The sequence below is a fragment of the Pelophylax lessonae genome, assembly GCF_965119305.1.
Source record: "Pelophylax lessonae genome assembly, chromosome: 12".
Lineage (NCBI taxonomy): Eukaryota > Metazoa > Chordata > Amphibia > Anura > Ranidae > Pelophylax > Pelophylax lessonae.
The window spans coordinates 10,228,248-10,248,922 of NC_138779.1; the positions used below are offsets into that span (position 1 = coordinate 10,228,248).

General features: G+C 44.5%; 1 protein-coding gene across 9 annotated transcripts in view; it reads right to left on the reverse strand.

The window, feature by feature from the left end:
• Window positions 1–1,998: 1,998 nt before the first annotated feature.
• The window catches only part of CHD5 (chromodomain helicase DNA binding protein 5), a 409,378-nt gene continuing 390,701 nt past the window's right edge, over window positions 1,999–20,675 (reverse strand). For 4 of the 9 annotated variants that reach the window (XM_082273263.1, XM_082273262.1, XM_082273261.1 and 1 more), the window contains exons 36-40: window positions 17,315–17,447; window positions 15,334–15,529; window positions 14,315–14,538; window positions 10,081–10,195; window positions 1,999–2,676 (exon numbers count right to left, since the gene is read on the reverse strand). In XM_082273263.1, the coding sequence (XP_082129389.1) occupies window positions 2,561–2,676; window positions 10,081–10,195; window positions 14,315–14,538; window positions 15,334–15,529; window positions 17,315–17,447 (784 nt within the window). In that variant the 3' untranslated portion in view covers window positions 1,999–2,560. Of the gene's footprint in view, window positions 2,677–9,765; window positions 9,974–10,080; window positions 10,196–14,314; window positions 14,539–15,333; window positions 15,530–17,314; window positions 17,448–20,675 lie in introns of those variants that run through there. The other 5 variants (XM_082273268.1, XM_082273267.1, XM_082273264.1 and 2 more) reach the window with 3 other exon arrangements.

The following is a 20,675-nucleotide window of genomic DNA, read 5'->3' on the forward strand; positions in this document are numbered from 1 at the left end:
CCGATTTTCGGCTTGTTAGTATGATGCTTCCGACAACCGACTCGACTTTTCGGCTGAAAAAAATCTGGTGTGCAGGCTATAAAATTGTTGTTGGCCGTCAACACAACGGCCGATTTTCCGTCAGTGAGTACAGATTTCGGCAGACAAAAATCTGATGAGCAAGACTGGGCATGCTCAGAGAAGAAAAAACACAGGGAAAGTAAACCATCACATGACATCACTTCTGAAGTAGATTTTTGTTGGCCGTGAAAATTCGTGTGCAGTCTAGGCACATTCCAACCAACAAAACACCACTCTGCACAAAAGTCGGACGATCGGTCGGCCGATAATCGTTGCGTGTGTACGAGGCATTACTATAGAGCAGGGGTACTCAAATGTAAACTTGAAAGGTCCACTTACCAATTTTCCATTCAGTCCGAGGTCCGGAAAACTGACCGTCAAATTCCAAATACAGAACGCCAACAACAAAAGGCATTCCCCCAAAACTTTTGAACTATACACAAAAAAATGACCTAACAAATACACAACCAATATGTGAAATATGATGTTTGATCCATAGATAGAGAGAGACTGCAAACAAAATTTTGTGTCTTTTAGCTATTCTTCCCGTCAGCCTGATTTATAATTTCAGCCATTGTGGCGGCAATGATGGAAAACAAATATATATGTGCATGTAAAATAAATCTATAATTTTAACTATACAGAACTACAGAAATGTTTTTGAAAAGAATAATGTATTTCACCTGCATATCCACTGAAAATATACAGCAAAAAATAGTTTGTACTACTGTAAACCATAAAAATGAAGTCTCACTGCATTTTTAAAGAATTATTTTCATTATATTATATGAAAATAATTCTTTAAAAATGCAGTGAGACTTCATTTTTATGGTTTACAGTAGTACAAACTATTTTTTGCTGTATATTTTCAGTGGATATGCAGGTGAAATACATTATTCTTTTTAAAAACATTTCTGTAGTTCTGTATAGATAAAATTATAGATTTATTTTACATTCAAGCATTCCCGCACTTACTTGTCTTCCTAGTTGCTGTAGTGTAGAGAAAAGAAACCCCCTTCCTCTAAGGTGGCATGATCGGTGGTCGGTCGGGGATGCAGGGATGGTCAGGATGTGAGTTTGGAGTGACCCTCTTCGATGTGGTAGGTCCCGGTCTTTCTGCTTGGCAAGGAGATGAGCTCTCAGACGCCCATGCACCTAGCCACCGAGCAGATGTCTCTTCACCACCTGCCGCCGAAGCCCGGCTTCCCTCAGCTCAGTGTCCACAGACTACAACTCCCGGAATGCAGCGCGGCGGGGGTGCTTAGGCGCGAGGAGGAATAAGTTCCTCCTCCGCTGTGAATGCTGGGCGACGGGCAGGGCGGCGGTTGGGTGAAAAGGAATAGGCAGCAGCTTCAGCACAGACAGACCGCCGCGGTCCAGAGCTAAGCGCGCCTGGGTCCGGACGCGGCCCGGAGTCCGCCTATTGAGGACCCGGGCTATAGAGGAAGAGTTACTCTACCAACCTGTGAAATATGAACGGCCTATGTAAGTGTCAGGGAATCCCTGTGAGACATCTGGCACAGATATGCACATGCGCAGGGTATTTAAAAAAGAATGGCTAACAAACGCAAGAATTTGCGAATGCGCACAAGCACAGATACAATTACTCTTGGCGCCAGATAGGCTATTTAAAGGGAGCCCATTCCCATTTCTGACTGATCTTCAGCTGTGCCCTGTGTCCTGATTGTCCCAGCATGCTTTCCCGTTGCTGACCTGGCGTGTTCTTGACCTGACCTTGGATTCCGCTTCTGCCTTTCTGTTAACCTTTGACCCGGCTCCGTTCCGGACTTTGGCTCTGCACATGACTTGGTACCTCATTGCCTGCCCGTTGATGACCCCGGCTATTCCTGAGACTCTGTTCCTGCCTCTGACCCTGCTGCCGTGTTATGTCTACCCTGCTGAGATCTCCTAAAATAAGACAGATCTCATAGTGGTGGGCGCAGTTTGTTTATTGAGAACATGAACAGACAAACAAGCACAACAGGCGGCTTTAACATTTTGGCAAAATACAGCTACAAAAATTGTAGTATTAGAACGTTGTAGTGGCGGCAGCGGTAATGATCGCTCCGTTATTCCAGTCACAAAGATGGCAGTATGGGAATGTGTGTTTTTTTTTTGTTCTCTTCACACCGTGACCAGCTAATGTTATCTGAAGGGCCAAATAAGTGCATGCAGCTTTGTCAAACAAAAATAACCAGAAAAGATTTAACAAAGTCAAAAAGCTGCATATAAGTTGGTTCCTTGACAACAAAGCCGTTTCCTCGGATAAGAAAGAAACCTTTAAATATTTTCGTAACCCCCATCTGTAACTGTTTCAGTTTTTTTTTTAGTTTTTTTTTTTAAAACAAGACAAACTCTTCAAGTCTTCAATAAGAAAGTGCAAAAAATGTACAAGGAAATTAAATCCCTTTTTTTTTTTTTTTTTCAAGAAGTTCATTGGATGGTTTTTGTAGGACGTTAGAAATGTGGTTATATGGCTGTCTCTGAGCGTGGTATGCTTTTAATCTTCAATAAAAATGATATCGTGGGGTCTTCCCTTCCGATCCAACGGCGCACCGTCCAGGAGTGACTCGATTGACTTCCTGTCTGGGTAACAAGGGTGCGGCCCATTTGAAGCTGTAGGGGGGGAAACAAAATAAATAAATAACAGATGCATTGAGGGGAATTTACTAAGACTAGATAAGAGTTATTATTCCTGTCGCACACCTTCCTGGGTATAGACTAGTGATCGACCGATATCGTTTTTTTAATGCCGATACCGATATTTTGGTCATTGGATATCGGCCGATATTTTCGGACATGTAAAAATTTTTTTTTTTTCTAAAGGTACTCCTTGTGGAGGGATCTGGGGGTCTTAAAGACCCCAACCCCTCCTCAGCACTGAAAAGCATTCAAAACGCCAAGTTTGGTTGTTTTGAATGCTGTCAGTTTTTTTAATTCGGCGTCGCGTACCGGAGAGTGATGTCATGACATCACTTCCAGGTTTTTTACATGGAGACCGGCGCATGCGCACTTGCGGCAGGAATACCGGCTTTAACAGGGACACATCTTCATGCTACACCGGGTCTTCACTTCGGCGGCGGCGGTGGAGGTAGGATGCCCGGGTTTCCCGGTGGGATGGGAGACTCAGGTGAGCCGTGGAAGGCGGTGGGAGGGGGGGGGGGATGTCCCCTCCTGCTCCTTGTAATGACAGCCGAGCGGCTACTCAGCCGCAACAGTCGTCATTACAAGTCAGCCGACCGTCAGCTATGGACGCCGGTATCGGGGTGATGCCTCTAGCTGCAGGAATCACTCCGGTACAAGCACTTTCCCGAAATATCGGTAACCTCAGGGGCCGATTCTGATATATTGGGGAAAGTGCATATCGGCCCCCAATATATCGGTGTTGCCGATAATCGGTCGATCTCTAGTATAGACACATCTTTTTTGGACTGCTTTGCAAGATCCATGGCGTGCTGGCGAACATGTATATTTACTAAAACTAGTGCAGCCAGAATCTGGAGCCATTTTCATTTCAAACTAATTTTATTTTTTATATAATTTTTTTCCTTTTTCATTCGATACCTTATTCCCTACTCCCATCCCCAATCATCCGCATGCTAATGATATTTTTTTAATAAAACCTATTTTGATTACATACCTTATTTTAGCCCCGGTGATGTCATCACTGGGTCTCTGTGCATTGCTATAAAATAGTGACCGGTGGGAGGGGCATCAGGGAACTGTACAAGTAACTTCCTCAAACATCCTTCCTGAAAAGGAGCCCTCAGCCCAGATGCAGTGGACTGGCTCTGGAGGGAGGAGTTAAAAGTGGTTGTAAAGTGAGAAGGTTTTTTTTATCTTAATGCATTCTATGCATTAAGATAAAAAACCTTGTTTGTGTAGCAGCTTCTCCCAGCCCCCCTAATGCTTACTTGAGCCCCCTCTCGATGTCCACGACTGTCTCAGCCTTCCGGGATCCCCCTCCACATTGGCTAAGACACAGCAGTGGCGCCAATTGGTTCCTGCTGCTGTCAATCAGTCAGTTAGCCAATGAGGAGAGAGAGGGGGAAGGGCCAAACCGCAGCTCTGTGTCTGAATGGACACACGACACTGTGACTCGGCTCGGGTGCCCCTATAGCAAGCTGCTTGCTGTGGGGGCACTTAAAGGGAGAGAGGAGCCAGGAGAGCCGAAGAGGGACCCGAGAATAGAAGGATCCGGGCTGGTCTGTGCAAAACCAATGTTTGTTATATTTATTGAAAAAAAGCGTGACTTTACAATCAATTTAAGCAAAAATTAAAATGCCCTGATGGGTGGATGTCAGTCTGGAGGGGTGTGCTTTCCTAGGCAGGTTGCATCTGCATGCAGACCACCCTAGGTAACACCCACATGTAATGCTGAGCCTCCATGATGGAAAGAACTGAACTCTAATAAATGAAAAGTGAGGGCCAGGGACAGTCAGGCTGGAGAGGAAAGGGCTGGATGATACTGCACATTCTTCAGCCAGGAAATGAGGGTGACTCTAGCTGATTTTTTTGCAGCTTGTAATGCACAGTGTGCAGTTAAATCAGAGTAAGCAATTTCAATGAAGGAGAAGAGTCGGTACATCTGTGCAAGGCTGCAGGGGAGGCCGGAGGTCAGATTTAATACAATTATGGATTCTTAGAAAAAAAATAAAAATAATGGGGCAGCACAAGTAGCTTATAAGGATCTGCTGCAAAGCAGTATGTTGAATGGAGGAAAGAAGAGAGAGGGGAGAACAGAGGGAACAGATATATGAGAAAAGATAGGGGAGAGATAAGAAAAGAGAGAAGAAAGGATAGAGAAGAGAGGAAAAGAGTGAAGGGATAGAGAGGGCAGAGAAGAGAACAGATAAATTAGAGGGGAAGGGAAAGAGAGGAGAGGAGAGAAGAAGGGAGAGAGAACAGAGGGAAGAGAAAAGACAAATGGGAGAGGAGGCAGAGAAGAGAGCAGAGAGAAGAAAAACGAGTGGGGAAGGTAAGAGAAGAAAGGAGAGAAAGAGAACAGAGAAGAGAGCAGAGAGGACAGAGAAGAGAGGAGAGAGAAGAATGAGAGAAAAGAGAGGGGAAGGGAGAGAGAGGTCAGAGAAGAGAGCAGAGAAAAGAGGAGAATGAAAGAAGAGAAAAGAGAGGAGAAAGGATAGCGAAGAGAGGAGAGGAAAGAGGAGCAAAGAGAGAAGGGAGAGAGAGAGAGAGAGAGAAGAGAATGAGAGAAAAGAGAGGGGAAGGGAGAGAGAGGTCAGAGAAGAGAGCAGAGAAAAGAGAGGAGAGGAAAGAGGAGAAAAGAGAGAAGGGAGAGAGAGAGGACAAAGAGAGGAGGGAAGAGAAGACAGAAAGAGAGAAGGGAGAGAGAGGACAGAGAAGAGAGGAGGGGAAAGAAGGGAGAGAGAGGGTAGAGAAGAGAGGAGGGGAAAGAAGGGAGGGAAGAGAAGAGAGAAAGAGAGAAGGGAGAGAGAGAAGAGAGAAATAGAGGGGAAGAGAAGGAGAGAGGGAGAGAAGAGAGCAGAGGGAAGAGAAAAGAGGAGAAGGGAGAGAGAGCAGAGAAGAGAGCAGAGGGAAGAGAAAAGAGTGGAGAAGGGAGAGGACAGAGAAGAGAGGAGTGATGGCCTAGTTTGTGTGTTGCTGCTCCTTGAGGCTATTGCTCACCCTGGAACAGGTGTTCACTGCAGCGGGTGTCAATGCTAAGTTAATGACACCCCAAACGCAGGTTGCAAATAGTGCATTTGTGCACACCGGATTGCAATGTACAAAAGTATCATGTGATCCGGTTGCAGTGCGTTTCCTAAAGAAGTGCATGTAGTACCATTGGTGCAGTGCAGTGTGATTCGAGCCCATTCAAAATGAATGGGTTTCAATCACACCGCACTGAATTGCATGTGAATCACGCAGTAACATGCATCGATTCATAGTGTGAACCGGGGCTGAGGGGCAGGGGGTGGGTGTGAACCGGGGCTGAGGGGCAGGGGGTGGGTGGGTCCTATTTTGAATGGGCTGACTAATACACCGTATTGCAATATGCTTTAACATAGGGAAAAGAGGTGCTCTGTGGCACAATGCTGTCAGGTGTGAATGGGCCATAACTTACCTTTCCTGTCCCCCTGCATATTACATAAGAGGAGCATTGTACTGTACAAGGACTGACCACAGCGGCTGCTTCCACTGACATGAGAACAGGATGGGAAAGGAGCGGCGTTAGCATTTTTTTCACTGGTTATGAACTTTTGATGATGGGAGTAATAGGGATGCATCCAAACCCAGAATTTACCGTGACACTGAAAACGATGAATAATTGATGAAGAAATCGTTCGCTCTGCACTTAGAGCACATACTCCCCTATTGTGGAGGTTCTGTCAATATGAATTATTTACAATGCACAATCAATATTAGGATATGCTGAAAATTCCACTTTGCTGTTTTGTACTTTATTTATTTTTATTTTCATGTAAAAGGAAAGCTCCCCTTTTATGTGCCCGCATCTGTAGAACAATCCGTCTTACAGGGTAAGTTCACCATTACCAAAACAAAACTGCCTTTGCAGGTAGGGGGTGTCTGTAGATAAAAACCAAACTGTGTAGCTTTGACTGAAGTTGGATAATGCCCTTGCTATAGGTGTAGGCCATTTATATACCTCCTGAACCCTGGAACTTCAAGAGATGGTATCATCCAGTCCTGCCTTGTTGCTAGGACGTTGCTAGGACACACACAGGGCCAGATTAATGTAGGGGCTATTGGAGCTGCAGCTCCAGGCCCCAACCCTAATATAGGCCCAGTAGGGGCAGACTGACTATTCAACTCAGGGCCAGTAGGGGGCCACATAAGAGGCTCCCGGCACCTCCTGCAGCAGGGGAAATATGACAGTCAGGGTTTTATTGGTGCGGTGGTAAGGGCAATTTAAAGCACTGATCTCCCTCTTTGACTCTCCATGAAGCATCTGAACGCTGCTTCTCCTCCTCTCCCTCCCGCAGCTTTCAGCTGCTTCTTTTGTGAGCCATAGAGGGAGATCAGTGCTTATAATTGCCCCCCCCCCCCCTCGCCTGCACCATTCACCCCAGACTGTCCATCAGATTCCCCCTGCTCTCTGGGTACTGATCCTTACCGATCACTGACTGTGTTCATTCATGCCTGAAGCACCAAAATCCTCAGCACCAGGCCCATAATCCAACCCTGGACACACACAGCCATTACTGCTCACTGCCATCATCATAGGAGCAAGCGATCAAACCCCAGCCCATACAATATGTGGTTTCCTATATCCTTGTTGCAACAGCACTGAGCTCAGAACTACAGCAACAGGGGAGAGACTGCTTGTGAAGGGTCTGAACTGACTGTAAGTGTCTTAGGAACATCCTTGCAACAAGACAGGGCAAGATGGTGTCCTATTTGGTAGGCATGTAAATGGCACACACCTATAGCAAAGGCATTATTCAACTTTAGCTGAAGCTGCTAAGTTTATATACAGTCGGTCTTTACCTGCACTGGCAGTTTTTAGGTAAAAACCTTTAAGATGGATTATTGTGGTTAACATCACGCCCTCTCTGAGAGAAAACTACTGATGTCATCGGCGCATGCACTCTGGTGGAACGGCCCCCTATGCTGTTTCTTCAGACCCCTGTGCCATAATCGGCGGCTCCCGTGCGCAAGCGTGGGAGTGACGTCACATGGCTCCAGCCAATCACACAGCCGGAGTTTGCGGACCCAGAAGGAAGACGGGCGAAGATGGATGCGGCCTCCAGCGGGAATGACGAGGGCTTCGTTTGCAGGTAAGCGTCACATAATATGCTAGTATGCGAGGCATACTAGCACATTATGCCTTAACTTTGCAGGTAAGAAAAAAAGCAGAGTTTACTTCCATTTTAATAAAGAAAACTATTTTATACAACAGCCCGGTGAAGTGTTCGATTTTGTAATTTTGATACAAAGGTTTTTTTGTCTAGATATGAATATCTAAATGGAGTCTGAGTCCAAATCAGGTTTTTATTGTAAAGGGTCTGTTGTATAACGCATCCCTTTGCATTCTATAGCTACGACTATGATCTGGGTGTTATATTTGATGAAAGGTCTCTGTATCTACTTATGTAACCTTTGTCATTGATTCCATGCTTGCTTTGTATGTTGGGATTTGGGATATTGTTGTCTATACTTTCTGGTGTCGGAGTAACTCTGTACTTTACAGCCCCATGACTGGATTCAATAAAAGCCTAAATTTAAAAAAAATAAAAATAAATGGATTGTACGACAGATGTGGGCACATAAATGGGCGTTGAGGTTCAAACCTAAAGCTTCTTATTATAGGAAGCTCCTGCAGACAGTTAACCTCCCTGGTGGTATGATTGATTCCGATTTTAGGTGCTGAAAGCGGTACAATTATTTTCCATGTGATTCTTAAGAATGAGCAGCCCAAACCAACTATTTACATATGATTTTTTTTACTGTGCGTTCTTCTTTATAACATCTCAGGTTTGATAAAGTTTGAAACACAAAATCATAAATTATAATATAATAAATAACTATAAATAAGTTAAAGAATATATATATATATATATATACACACACACACATTTATATATATATATATATATATATATATATATATATATATTTATATATATATATATAAATGTGTCTATGTGTATATATATATATATATATATACACACATATATATATATATATATATATATATATATATATATACGTATATATGTGTGTGTATACATATATATACATATAAATATACATTATATCTATATATATATGTACATATATATATATATATATATATATATATATATATATATACACACACTGTATATATATATACTGTATGTATATATATATAAAAAGTACAGTAAAACTGCAGGAAAGGGCACTGGGGGGCAAACTAATGTCAATTTATTTTATTTTGTAATGGTATCAGTGTGTTTGGTGTGTTTTACTATTTGAATTTGCCGCCAGTTCCACTCCCCCCTGCGAGCGTCACGTCGCAGGAGATGGAAGCCGGGGCTCACAGCATCGGGCGGAAGATCCGGCCGCCATATGCTGCAGGGACACATGGCTGGATCCCGGGGACAAGGTAAGTAACCTCTACCAGGATCCAGCGATGCTCCCTGGCGGTACCCAGAATGTGGCTCGGGGTTACTGCTAATGCCAGTGAAATCCCACCCCGAGCCACGCTCAGGAATAGAGCAAGGGAGGTTAAGCATACCGCCCAACTTTCTGAGATTGAAATGAGGGACACCTATAAGCAAACGTATGTAGGCATAGGACACACACCCTGATACGCCCTCCTTAAAGGAGAATTCAACAAAATAAATGATTGAGTAAACCCACAAGTGATTTTTTTTTACCACTACTATGCCTTTATATTGGCCTTAGGAATGTACACATGCAGAAATTTAGAAATTGGATGAAAGGTTTAGCCCTGTGAAACACTTTTTGATAGATGCGTAGCGCTTTTTTTATACAACTATATAGATTAGACCAAAATGAGGGAAAAAAAGAGGAGGAAAGAGGGAGTTTGTTCCGATTTAGGGACAGTCCCTCGAAATCAGGGACAGTTGGGAGCTATGGTTAAGGTCTCGCACTGGATTACTGCAGGGATCTGGAAGAAATACACAAACCTCACTGAGATATAAGAAAGAATACGCATGGCTCCTGTATTCAGACAATGTTTGCTTATCCCGGAGACTCCTGCCTTCAAAACCTTTTTGTTTCCTTTGCAACATCTAATTCATAGCAAAGTTTTCCGGTGCACTTTAGTTTGCTATAAATATACACTACAGAGACCAAGCTTAAAGCCAGCACCAACACTGAAGGATTAGACGGATGGTGTGGAGCACACAGTGGTGAGTCCACTTACCTCCCTTCCGCACGGGGGCTGTCCCGGAGGAACATTTCAGAAACAGCTAAAAATCTATTAATAAGGAAGAAAACATCCGGTTTGCCAGGCGGTTTTACTGGAAATATTCCCCATTTGATGATGGTGGTTCTTAAATGATCAGAGATGGCTTAGCAACTCACCTGCCACATAGGGGCCCAGGGGCATCTGGCTATAATTAACCATACTGCCTGGACCCGGTCCTCGGAAGTTTGGGCCAAAATTATTGTTGTACATCTGTGTGGAGCCAAAGGTCCCCTGCAAACAAAACAACACAAAAGTCAAACAGATGGACTCGGGGATTAAACAGTTAACCACTTAAGCCCCGGAAGATTTTACCCCCTTCCTGACCAGGTCCTATTTTGCGATTCGGCACGACATGACTTTAACTGACAATTGCGAAGTCGTGCGACGCTGTACCCAAATGAAATTGATGTCCTTTTTTCCCCACAAACAGAGCTTTCTTTCGGTGGTATTTGATCACCTGTGCGATTTTTATTTTTTGCGCTATAAACAAAAAAATAGCGTACATTTTGAAAAAATAACAATATTTTTCACATTTTTTTATATGAAATCCCCCCCCCCCCCCCCAAAAATGTAAAAATCTAATTTTTTTACTATTTTTGGCCAATTTGTTTTCTGCTACATATGTTTGGTAAAAAAAAAAACAATCGCAATAAGCGTATTTTGATTGGTTTGCACAAAAGTTATTGCGTTTACCAACTAAAGGAAAGATTTTTGTCATTTTTGGTGTTTTTTTTTTTTTTAACGAGTAATGGCGGCAATCTGAGATTTTTTTTTTGTGGGACTGCGACATTGCGGCAGACAGATCGGACCCTTGAACGGCATTTTTGAAACTTTTGGGGGTACCAGTGACATTACTACAGTAATCAGTGCTATAAATATGCACTGTTACTGTAAAAATGACACTGGCAGGGAAGGGGTTAACTTTATTGGTGATGCAGGGGTTAAGTGTGTCCCTAGGGGCGTGATTCTAACTGTAAAGGGGTGTGGCTAGTGATGTAAGCACAGAGACATACGATCCTACATAGCAGGGTCGTATGATCTCTGTTCTTACATCAGGCAGAATGACAGGGGGCTTTGTTTACATCAGCCGCCTGCCTTTCTCCCTCTCCACGGGAGATCGCGAGTGGCCGGCGGACATCGGGTCCGCTGGTCACATGCACGGGGATGTTAGGGAACGAGCGGGGGCGGGAGCGCGCCTCTGGCGGCGCTTGCTCGCCCCCTACAGGCTCACAGGCGAGCGATGTAGTCCTACGTCACTTTGCCTGTACGGTGCTGACCGCTGCAGTAAATAATCGTGCGGCGGTCGGCAAGCGGTTAAAGAGGAAACAAACTCTGTAAATTAATAGGAACTATTTTTAATCCTTGCTTTGAATATTAACCACTTCACGTCTAAACCTAAAACAAATGTTAATGCCTAAGCACAATTTTGCAACTTTGACATGCGTTAGTAAAACTGTACATATTATCACAACTACTTTGTGCATCCCGGTGGATTATACTGCGTTTTTTTCAGGACAAACTGGGCTTTCATTTAGTGGTAAATGGTAATGGATTTCTCCTGATTTTTCTTTTTATTATCAAAGGAAAATTGGTCCGAAATAGTAAAACAATTTGTTTTTTTTTAACCACTTGCCCACCGCCCCAGGCAGATTTATTGCGGAAGGGCGGCTCGGCTGCGCATAATCACGTAGATCTACATAATTACGTACATGTGGTCTCAGCGGCGAGTGAGTAGACACAGCGGGAGGAGCGGGCGCAACCGCTGCCGGCCTCCCGCGATCTTTAGAGAACCTGACAGGAGAGTGGCCAGCCTATGTAAACAAAGCAGGTGGCTCTCCTGTCAGACAGGCACAATGAGTGTGTGCCTGCTTGAGGGCCTCCCTCCCCAGCCCCCACAGTTAGTAAGCCCAATTTAGGCTCACACTTAACCCTGTTAATCACCCCCAGTATTAACCCCTTCCCTGCCAGTGTCATTTATACAGTAACAGTGCATATTATTTAGCACTGATCACTTTATTGGTGTCACTGGTCCCCAAAAAGTGTAATTTAGTGTCAGATTTGTCCACCGCAATGTCACAGTCCCACTAAAAAAATCGCTGATCACCGCCATTACTAATAAAAACATATTTGTATGCTGAACACCACATGTGATTTGCACCAAAAACGCACCGTATTCCTGTGCCCATCACATGTGATGTCTGTGCGATGCGATTTGAGCCATTTAATTTGTATGGCTCAAATTGCATCAGATTTGCACCAAAATGTTGTAGGACACTTTTTTCCCCACACCTAAATCTGAACACCCATGTAAATGCAATTCTGGCAAGCATTGCATTGTGGGAAAGTCGGAGTTACTAAAAAAGCAGAGAGGCGATTTTTAGCTAAAAACGCTGTAAAACGCTGAACAACGCTAATGCAAAAAAGTTATAATCACCCCCAGTATTAACCCCTTCCCTGCCAGTGTCATTTATACAGTAACAGTGCATATTATTTAGCACTGATCACTTTATTGGTGTCACTGGTCCCCAAAAAGTGTAATTTAGTGTCAGATTTGTCCACCGCAATGTCACAGTCCCACTAAAAAAATCGCTGATCACCGCCATTACTAATAAAAACATATTTGTATGCTGAACACCACATGTGATTTGCACCAAAAACGCACCGTATTCCTGTGCCCATCACATGTGATGTCTGTGCGATGCGATTTGAGCCATTTAATTTGTATGGCTCAAATTGCATCAGATTTGCACCAAAATGTTGTAGGACACTTTTTTCCCCACACCTAAATCTGAACACCCATGTAAATGCAATTCTGGCAAGCATTGCATTGTGGGAAAGTCGGAGTTACTAAAAAAGCAGAGAGGCGATTTTTAGCTAAAAACGCTGTAAAACGCTGAACAACGCTAATGCAAAAAAGTTATAAAACGCTGAAAAACTCACTACAAAGCTACTGGCGTTTTTATAAAGCCCAGTGTGCATGAGGCCTTAGAACAGGGGTGGGCAAACTTTTTGACTCGAGGGCCGCAATGGGTTCATATATTGGACCCGGGGGCCGGACCGAGAGTAGATGGACGGTGTGCCCCCTTTCAATGCAGAAAGACCAGCGTGCCCCCTTTCAATGCACAGTGACCAGCATGCCCCCTTTCAATGCACAGTGACCAGCGTGCCCCCTTTCAATGCAGTGACCAGCGTGCCCCCTTCAATGCAGAGACCAGCGTGCCCCCTTCAATGCAGAGACCAGCGTGCCCCCTTCAATGCAGAGACCGGCGTACCCCTTTCAATGCAGAGACCATTGTGCGTGCCCCCTTTCAATGCAGAGACCAGCGTGCGTGCCCCCTTTCAATGCAGAGACCAGCGTGCGTGCCCCCTTTCAATGCAGAGACCAGTGTGCCCCCTTCAATGCCGAGACCAGCGTGCGTGCCCCCTTCGATGCAGTGTGATGCAATGTAATGCAGTGTGGCTGACCCCCCCACACAATGGGTGGGCTCAGGGCGCACTGCTCTGCGCCCCGGGTCCACCCTTTGCTAAAGCCTGGCCGGGCCGGATTAAAAGGTCCGCTGGGCCGTAGTTTGCCCATTCCTGCCTTAGAATCACTATATGTCACAACTTCGCTATGGACTTTCCACCATTGTTTTTTCAATCGTTACTAATTATTATTATCACGTTTTTAGTCAATTATTGTTTTATTACACTGTTGTATAGTTTTTCATTGTCTATATATTGTTTTTGGATTAGTTTGGTCTTTGAACACATATGCACTTCATTTTTTTATCATATCACATCAGATTCAGAATAGCGCACTATTATATTTTGCCAGTTAAAGTAACGCCGTGCCAAATAGCAAAAAATAGACTTGTCATGAAGGGAGTAATATCTTCTTGAGTTAAAGTGGTTAACAAGGGATCATGGATTTTTTTTATACACAGTTACATTGGTCCAGCCTGGACCAATATAACTGTATATAACATACCTGGCTGATGCCCTTGGAAGCTGGAAGTCACTAAAATAGACACTGCTACTACACTGCTACTACAGTGACCTCCACTTGCTTCCGGGTCCCGTGCTGAGTGGCTGGCCTGCTACATTCTGAACACAGGAGGTCGGCCACTCGGCACAGGTGCCATTCAAGTGATGCTTTGCAATTTCGCAATGAAAGCAAATCATTCTGATTGGAGGAGGTGGAGAGTGTGGCGTCTACTTTGTCCAACCAGAGAGGGCTTCAGTGATTTCCATCTTCCAGGAGCATCAGCCACGTATGGTACATACATAGTTACATTGCCTCAAACTGGACCAATGTAACTAAATAATAAATATAAATATATATATAATAAAATGATAAAATATCCATACCTGGAATTCATCTTTAAGTGATTGATCCATATATAGTAGATTATAGACTTGGGGGGTTCTAACCTGGACTGTAGCTTCTCCTCCTCGGTTGGTCAGCCGGCTGAGAATACTGCGCTCGGACATCTGTAGGCGGGCTGCCACCGGGGGTATCCGGGACAGCATGGAGGGCAAGCGGGTCACGTCGGCCTTCATGTCGCTCAGCAGCTCTTCCAGCTGGTTCAGCACTGTCCACAAGTGACAAACCAAAAAAATGACATGATCACGTATATCTATTATCCAGTTTTGTTGCAGTTCAAAAACTTTAGGCAAATCTTTCATGCTTAGGAGGGGGCCATCAAATTCTCTACCGTAGGGAAATGGGGTCAGCAGCTGCAATGTCACATGCACCAGCCAGGGTCCCATCAATGAGCACAGATATATTCATGAACTCACAAACATAATGCAAACAAAACTGAGGGAGACATATCAATATTAATATTAGTCACTACCAGTGGCGGCTGGTGTTCCATGGGCCGGCAGATGGACCACACCATACCCGCACCCCCCCCCCCCGGACTACACCAGCTCGCACACCACAACCGGCTCACTCACCCTGGACAGACGTGCAGCAGTGGCGCCGGCTTCCCCTGCATCTCCTCCCTCCTCCTTGGCCAATAGCAAGGCCTTTCCTTTCAGCCAATTGGGAAACGGGACACGCTTCCTGATTGGCTGGGAGGAGAATCAGTGTGATAATAGCGAATATATACATTCTCTATTGTCACACAACTGGGTGGGCTCAGGGCGCAGTGCTCTGCGCCCCGAGCCCACCCTTTTTTGAAGCCTATTAGAGCCCCTGGCTCCAATCACATGCTTCAAAGAAAAAAATCCCCTATTGGAATCCATGCGTCCGGCGCCCTGCATGTAGATTAGGGGGATTGGGGACGGGCCACCACTGGTCACTGCAAAGACGGTCATATAGCTAAAGTGATGCTGGATTAAGTGTTTTTTTTTTTTACCATACATTGCTGGGTGTCACTGACCTTTGTGTAGGACGGCATTAGCAGGCTTGTTCCCTGCCAGAGACTCTTTGGAGAGATGCTGATGGCTCTCAGCAAGGCACTCCACTTCGGCCAGTCGGGCATTCAGTGCCATGGCTGGGTGGTTGGGATCCTGGGTCATATTGAGATAGGCGGCTCTTCTCAGCTGTTCTTCAATTACAAGCGCTTGTTCCAGAAGCTACAGGAAACACAAATGTTCCATTAGAAAATACTTTCTCAAAATTTTCCACAACCCCTAGCAAACTTTGGCAGAACCCTAGGATTTTACAGGACCCTGGTTGAGAAACCTTGCATTCGATCTTGCTGATCCATTCATTCTGTACCCATTCATAAGTACTGATCTCTCTCCTTCCTCTTTTGTAAGGGGAAGGGTAGAGACCAGCATTATAAACAGTACCATGTGGTCGCTGTGATGACCAATCAAAGCAATCACATGGTACCCAGCCCCTTAAATATTCTTGGTACAGTTTCTGTGTATACCCAACTCTCTAATGACAGCTGGGTACACAGCGATTACCAGCCAGATTGGCCACCTGATGGCTATTTATCCAGTGCTGTTCATAAAAGGCACTGTGTAAATTACCTGCTTCCCTACTGCACTATAGCCGAACGTCGGCTACAACGAGGCTCTCCAGCGCGTTCATGGACGTCCTCCCACCTGCACGCTATGTGACCGATGTGTACTTTCAGCTGATCACATTGAGGGCCCAATAACAGCAGCCCTTTACTGAAGCAGCCCTATCAGTGCCAACTCAGTGCGCATCAGTGCAGCCTCATCAGTGAAGAAGAAAAAATTACTTATTTGCAAAATTTTGTAACAAAAACTATGAAAACCTTTTTTTTTTTTTCAAAATTTTCAGGCTTTCTTTGTTTGTTTAGAAAAAATAAAAAACCCAGTGGGGATTACATACCACCAAAATAAAGCTCTAGGTCATGTGATCTCTGCTAATGGGTAGGGTGTCAGTCCCCTTTCAGCAGAAATCACACGACCAAACAGGGCAGGGGGAAGCTTTGAACAGCATTTTCTTCAAGTAAAGGAATGTTTTTTCCCCCTTCTATTACCCTTTATGTATCCATCCTGACAGGACGGTTAACAGGTCCACTTGGATGTATATATCACCACTATTGATCGACCGATATAGTTTTTTTAACGCCGATACTGATATTTTGGTCATCGGATATCGGCCGATATTTTCAGACATTAAAAATAATTTTTTTTTTTTTAAATGTCTACAGGTACTGTGGTGGAGGGATCTGGGGGTCTAAAAGACCCCAAACCCCTCCTCTGCACATAAAAGCATTCAAAACGCCAAGTTTGGCTGTTTTGAATGCTGTACGTTTTTTGAATTTCGGCGCCACCAGTACCCGGAAGTCATGTCATGACATGACTTCCGGGTACTCGGCGCCACCGAATTAAAAAAAAATGGAGACCCGGTCAGAGCTGAATGCGGTGTCTTCTCTTCGGCAGCCCAGCAGGTAAGATGCCCGATGGGATGGGAGCTGCGGAAGGCGGTGGGGGGGGGGAACATCCCCTCCCGCTCCTTGGAATGACAGCTTCTCAGCCGCATCGGTTGTCATTACAAGACAGCCGACCGTCGGCTATGGACGCCGGTACCGGGGTGATGCCTCTATCTGCAGGCATCACTCCGGTACAAGCACTTTCCCGAAATATCGGCAATATCGGTAAATCCAAAGTCCGATTCCGATATATTGGGAAAAGTGTACGTATGTGAGTTAGGGACCTTAGATTGTAAGCTCCTTGAGGGCAGGGACTGATGTGAATGTGCAATGTATATGTAAAGCGCTGCGTAAATTGACAGCGCTATATAAGTACCTGAAATAAATAATAATAAATAAGTGCATATCGGCCCCCGATATATCGGTGTTGCCGATAATCGGTCGATCACTAATCACCACCATAATACTTTGCCACGTGCACAAACTCAACATAAATCACATTTACCTTAAATCTTCGAGCCAGGAATTTATTCTTCATTTCCAGGTAGTTTCCTTTGTGTATCTCAGATTTAAAAGGCTCATTTAATATTAAGTAGCAAGGGTCGTTTTGTATATCCTGCCAGCGGGCATAGCCATGTCTGTAGGGGATAGCAATGAAGGAGGACAACTGCTTGCTGGACGGACAATTATTAGTGATACCCCGTATGCCGAGTCAACAATTAATCTCCAAACAAAGAGGGATTATCGGGAGAGAAGGCCATGCAATAATAAATACATCTCCCTCCCCGGGGTGAGTTAACCTTTAATTACCAATAAATAAAGAGCAAGGATCGGCACCCCGCTGGATTACACTAGTCCTGATGAACACAGAGGAGCCTCATGCTGACGGTAATGAAAAGGTCATTATGGCTAAGAGTGATTTTAGGGGTTATTATCGTGTAGATGGTGCAGCGGGAATCCCATTAAGCCAAAACAATTAAAATGATTAGGCATTTAACCCATTTAACCACTTCAAGATTATCCGACGCAGTTTTGCTGCAGTAGGTTTGGCTCTGTCCTGCGAAATGACGTAACTGTACGTTGCTGCGTGGGACACTTAGCAGAGGGGGAAGCGTATCACCGGAGGCCCGCCCACCCATTCGCCACAGAGGAAGCCGATCAGCGGGTCCGGTAGCCACGATTGCCGCCGGGCACCCGCGATTGCCGCCGGGCACCAGCGATTGCCGCAGGGCACCAGCAATCGCTCCTCATGGAGACAGAACAGCGGTCTTCCGTTGTAAACACAGCAGACCGCTGTTCTGTCAGTTATGAACACTGGGATCCTGTGTTCCTACTATTTTAAGAACACAGGTCTCTGTGTTCATGCAGTAAGCCCCCCCCCCACAGTTAGAAAACACCCCCTAGGGACACATTTATCTCTTTGATCGCCCCTGGTATTAACCTCTTCCCTGCCAGTGTCATTAGTACAGTGACAGTGCATATTTTTAGCACTGATTACTGTAGTAATGTCACTGATCCCCCCAAAAGTGTCAAAAATGTCAGTTAGGGGTCCGATCTGTCCATTGCAATGTCGCTGTCCCGTTAAAAATTGCTGATCACTGCAATTACTAGTAAAAAAATAAAATAAAAATAAATAAAAATGACAAATCTTTCGCCTTGTTTGTAGATTTTTTTTTACCAAAAATATGTAGCAGAATACAAATTGGCCTAAAATGATGAAAAAAATTTGATATAAAAGTTTTTTTATTCAGAATTTTATATATCATTTTTCTTGTTTATATGGCAAGAAATAAAAATCGCACAGGTGATCAAATACTGCCAAAAGAAAGCTCTATTTGTGGGAAAAAAAGGACATCAATTTCGTGTCCTTTTTTTCTCACAAATAGAGCTTTCTTTTGGTGGTATTTGATCACCCGTGCGATTTTTATTTTTTGCGCTATAAACAAAAAAATTCAGAAAAATGCTATATAAAATTTCCGAATAAAAAATGTGCATAATTGTCAGTAATAATAACGCAGTGCCGAATCGCAAAAAATGGGGCCTGGCCATTAAGGGGGGTAAATCCTTCTGGTCCAGAAGTGGTTAAAGAGCTCCCATCAAAACAAAAACATGAGAGTCGGCACATAAGTGAGATCTGGGGGGATAGCCTCACCTCTTGACATTTTGTTCCTAAAAATTATTTTTGTTGGAAGGGCATCTGGTCTTTTTATGATTAAATTTATAATTATAATACTGTATATAATTATAATAATAAATATTATAAATGACAAGTAATATAATAAAAATAATAATATAATAAAAAATGTATAATTATTATAATAATAAAAAATTATTATTATTATTAAAAATATACAATCCTTATATTATATGGAATTATTTCATCATTTTCCGAGAGATTCTGACGAGGCTTATAGTGACATGTCAGTAATGTATTTATAAGACACTTTAATTTACGAAATGGGCTATATTAAGGAAAGGGGGACAGGCTAAGGTATCTGAAAGTCAGATCATGGACTACAAACCACCGGCTGTCTTACATTCTGCTCTGCACAGATCTTCCAAGCTGTCTGTAATACTTTCATCTTGGAAACCATAAAGAAGCACCAACTGAAACATCTGCTGAAAATACTCAAATATCATCCGCTGTTCCATTACAGCAGTGGTCTCCAAACTTTCTAAACAAAGGGCCAGATTACTGTGCTTCAGACTTTAGGGGGGTAAGAATGTGGCCAGTGGAGGTAGAAAATGTCCCATCTTTGGTATTAGGGGAATTATGAGTGCCTCATTGTTGGTGTCAGTGGGGATATTAGTACCCCATCATTGGTGTCAGTGTGAGGAATAGTGCCCCATCATTGGTGTCAATGGGGGGAATAGTGCCCCATCATTAGTGTCAATGGGCGAAATAATGCCCCATCATTGGTGTCAGTGGGAGGAATAGTGCTCCATCATTGGTTTCAGTAGGAGGAATAGTGTCCCATCCTTGGTGTCAGTGGGAGGAATAGTCTCTCATCATTGGTGTCAGTGGAAGGAATAGTGCCCCATCATTGGTGTCAGTAGGAGGAATAATGTCCCATCATTGGTGTCAGTAGGAGGAATAGTGCTCCATCATTGGTGTCAGTAGGAGGAATAGTGCTCCATCATTGGTATCAGTAGGAGGAATAGTGCTCCATTGTTGGAGTCAGGGAGAGAAATAGTGCCCCATCATTGGTGTCAGTGGGAGGAATAGTGCCCCATCATTGGTGTCAATGGGGGGGAATAGTGCCCCATCATTCAGCTTCGGGTGTGGCTGCTGGAAGGTTCTCTGGCTGTGTGTCTGTTGCTGCTCCAGGTGATCTGTGTAAGAGGGGAGTGAGGTGAAATCCCTCCCAGCCCTGCTGGCTCCTTCCTGGGGAGGCCATGCAGGCCAGTGGGGCCCCTCCTGCTGGAGGTTCTCAGCCATCCCCTGGGTGGATGGATGGCACTCCTGCTCCTGGACAAGCCGTGGTTGGTGATCTCTCTGCCCCTTGTGAGGATGAAGATGCTGGATCCATTCGGGAGCGAGTGGTGGCCGGGATCAAAGTCCTCAATAAGGAAAGAGACAAGCTCTACAAGCTTAGAGCGGATTTAAAGCGCCTGAGAAAGCAGCCAAAGGGTTGTACAGCAGGAACCGTGGATCCATGGATTCAGAGGTCCAATTGGCTAAGGTCCGTGTGGAACATCAAGAAACCATCGTGGCCATGATGGAAGGCAGGGATGATCCTTTCAAGGAAAAGTTTAGCAACGACCGAAGGTTTGCAAAGATGGAGGTGGAGGAGGAGACCCCCAGTTCTGACCCCCTTCCCCCTCAAGGTGAGGTAAGCAGCCCATTGCCATCTCAGGGCTCAGGA